At 40.2% G+C, this 3318-nt stretch overlaps 1 protein-coding gene and 1 long non-coding RNA gene across 2 annotated transcripts in view; one reads left to right on the plus strand and one right to left on the minus strand.

The window, feature by feature from the left end:
• LOC102672183 (disintegrin and metalloproteinase domain-containing protein 12) overlaps positions 1–3318 on the minus strand; it is a gene marked incomplete at its 5' end in the record, with an annotated part of 9764 nt that overhangs the window by 3442 nt on the left and 3004 nt on the right. The window contains 4 exons of the mRNA XM_031511427.1: positions 3–197; positions 2606–2735; positions 2861–3065; positions 3182–3318. The exon at positions 3182–3318 is cut by the window's right edge and continues 2 nt beyond it. Of these exons, the coding sequence (XP_031367287.1) occupies positions 3–197; positions 2606–2735; positions 2861–3065; positions 3182–3318 (667 nt within the window). The remainder of the gene's footprint in view (positions 1–2; positions 198–2605; positions 2736–2860; positions 3066–3181) is intronic.
• Positions 680–2031, plus strand: LOC116185864. Its single transcript, XR_004150766.1, has 3 exons — positions 680–712; positions 1688–1846; positions 1891–2031. It is a non-coding gene; the product is annotated as an uncharacterized LOC116185864 (long non-coding RNA).

The raw sequence follows: 3318 nt of genomic DNA on the forward strand, positions 1-3318 counted from the left end.
TAATCGGGGTGATCGTGAAACCTTTGAACTGGCCGAACAAATTATTGTTGTAACGCTCGTCGGTATCCGGTTTCGGCAACAAACTCGCGCACGCTGGATCCTGACTCAGACTAGAATCGATCGTTTCGATGTTACGAGGCAAGGGACTGGAACGATCGATCGTTTTGATGGACAGTCCGTTGTGGCCACGATCGGTCCTGAAATTTTAAGCACAATCGTAAGCCGGGGGGAATCGAGGTGTTGAAAGCACGCAAAAGCTACATATCGATCGAATCGAGGATCGAGCGATAGTTCGAAATATTATTCATCCTCGATTCCGAAATTTCATTAAGAAAATTTCATGCAGGTTTTTTCTTTTTTTTTTAATAAAGGAAAAAAAAAGGAACTCAAAACCGCGCAATGAGAAAAAAAAAAAACAATCCACTCATTCGTCGTCGCATATAAATGGGGGAAATATTTCTAGTGCATGCGAGCGCGAGAAACGATGCATTTGGGAACGTTAGTCGAAGATTAAAAATGTTAGTGGCAAGCAGTTCTCTATGGATGAAGGAAGTTTTTCGATTACACAAGAAAATTATTTAGACTTTGTATCAAACACTGTACGTTTATTCAAATAAACTTATACATATTGATTTGTTCAAGTAATTGAGCAATTTCGATGTGGAGTATTATCTCGAATCATATATATATATATACATATACATATGTATACGTGTGTATACATATATATACATATATATGTATATCCGAGTAAAATTCGAACGAATTTGCTCGCTTAAAAAAAATAATTGAACGATTGTCGATTTCTGTTATATGTATCTTTAATATATCGAGAATGATAAATTCAAGATTATCGAGCGATCGTTAATACTGACTTAATGTCGACTCCATTGTAAGTGCGAGACGTTGAGTAATTTTAAAATGCAGAAGCCATCTCAAAAGAAACTCACACATGCTCATGCTCGTGTCACATTAATTTTCTATGCATGCTCTGTGTTACGGTTCTCAACTTTCTTCCGAAACGTGCCTTCGTTCCGCATTTCGTCCGATCCGCTTGTTAAAATATCATCGAACGCAAATTATGCGGCGAAACAACGAGTTCTTATCTCTCCGCGTTATTGGACAGCCATTTTCGTTCTCATTATCACCCATTTTTTGGTAATACTATCACATGACGTAATCTGCATTCTTTGAAATCATTTACATATAACAGTCTAAAACTATATTACGTCATATATATATATATATATATTTATTTATTTATTTATTATTTTTTGAGCATATAGAAATAGTAATAATAATAGTAATAAATGAATAAATATATCACTTATATTCGCGAAATATTCGCTTCGATATTTACGTTACATCGTATAAAAAAAAAAGAAAAAAAAAAAGAATTAAAATATATAAATTCGTAAAAATATATCGTGCACTATCTACAGGATTTTTTTCTTACGAATTGCGCGGTGCTCGTAGATTCCTTCTTACACAAGGGCAAATTATCAAGTACATCACCTCTATTATCTTCGCCTCCATATCTTGCCCTAAATCGGCCAAGCATATATTCGTTATATATTTCGACTATTACAAAATCACAGCGTACCTACTTCAAGGTTGCCTCGACAACGCTAAAGGATTAAATCGGAGGATCAAACCGCCACCGTTTATTGCCAACCCCACTATATAGGTTATAATGCAAAGGTCATAGCTCCCGTGAGAAACGCTCTGCTGCGACCTTCGCACTAAAAAGGAATGTCTTCTAAGTCGAAAGTGAAGTTCGATTGGAAAGAGAAACCGGACAGGGAGAAGGGTATAAGAGAGCAATTGAGCAAGAATTTGAAAGAAAGTTTTCAGTTCAGGAACGAGAGAAAGAGAGAGAGAGAGAGAGAGAAAAGAAACGAAAATAAGATAAATAAAATAAAATCAAATCTTTGGCTTTAAATGTTGAGCTGGAGCCGGCGGAGGTGGTGGTTTTTTGTTGTAAAAAGGAGCTGGCGTATTCGAGTAAGGCTTCCCATCGGGGGGCAACAGAGGGTCACCTGTTCTCGGCGCGGTGCCAACACTACTACTTGGACTTTCGTTCAAATGCTCGAACTTTACTTCCGTTTTAACCGTCAATCCCTTGATATTCTTGGTGGGCTTTTTCTGCATCTGTTGTATACGTTCAGCTATCTTCAAACCTAATTCCGACCTATGAGAATTTCTCCTCGCTTGCGACTCTACTGTTTGAGATTGAGCGATGGATGATGGATCGGGCTCGGGGGCGACACACCTCTTGCCGCTCGTGTTCTCATTCATATTTCCGAGCAACATCGATTTCCTATATTCGATGCTGTTGCTACAGTTAATAACGTCCGGGTTAGTGGTCGAGATCAGATCGGTTTTCGTTATTTGAAGTTTCTGTTTCGGCTCGATATTGTCACTGACCGTGAATATTTTATTCGCGTTACGCGAATTCTCTCGCCTGGGGGAAAAGAATATGACGAACCTCTCGTAAAAGTTTTTACCGATCGTGTGACTCGAGTTCGCCCTGCGAGCACCGCGCTGTGACGTAAAGGCATGCGGCTTGCATTTCTCTGTAACACGGTCGGAGCTAGATACGTACGTTGATATCATGCTCTTCTTCCAGTTCTGGCCAGAATTTCTCACGTACCAAATCCCGAACGAGGACAGAGCGATCGTGGGCACGATCCCCAAAAAGATAATGTACAGGGCCATTATGAAATCGTTTCTCGCTGCAACAAATATAACGAGCATGGCAAATTAGTTTCGATAGCATAAAAGATTGATGATAATAATAATAATAATAATAATAATATCCTGTTGGACGATCAAGTAAATCGAATAAAATTAAATTCACCGTTCGGATCCTCTGCGGGGCCACTGTCCTCGGATCCACCCACGCCAGGCTGAGTGCAATCAGGTGGCCGGAAACCACGATTGCAATGACAATGGCCGAGGCTATTGCACACTCCGTTGCCTCCGCAATTATTAGGACAAGCTTTCCCTCCGGATACGGAAGCGCGCAGATCGGCCACCGGCATACACTTCTGATTTACGCACATCTGAATCCACACGAAAATTCAACGTTACGTTTTGAAAGGAAAAAAAAAAAAAAAAAAAAAAAAAAGAAAAAGGTCTTTCTCTTCGCTTCTCGAAGAATCTCTTCCTTTATTATTACCTTTCCGGGTGCACACTTGGCACCATCGGGCGCGAGGCCAGGATCGACTTGATTCAACCCAAGATCCACGATGGCCGAGCGGCACGGTATGATCTTTCCCCCGTTGTTGATGAACGAGTGGCTGAGAATCGCTACGG

This window comes from Apis dorsata, unplaced genomic scaffold (assembly GCF_000469605.1).
Source record: "Apis dorsata unplaced genomic scaffold, Apis dorsata 1.3 scaffold_29, whole genome shotgun sequence".
In the NCBI taxonomy this organism is placed as follows: domain Eukaryota; kingdom Metazoa; phylum Arthropoda; class Insecta; order Hymenoptera; family Apidae; genus Apis; species Apis dorsata.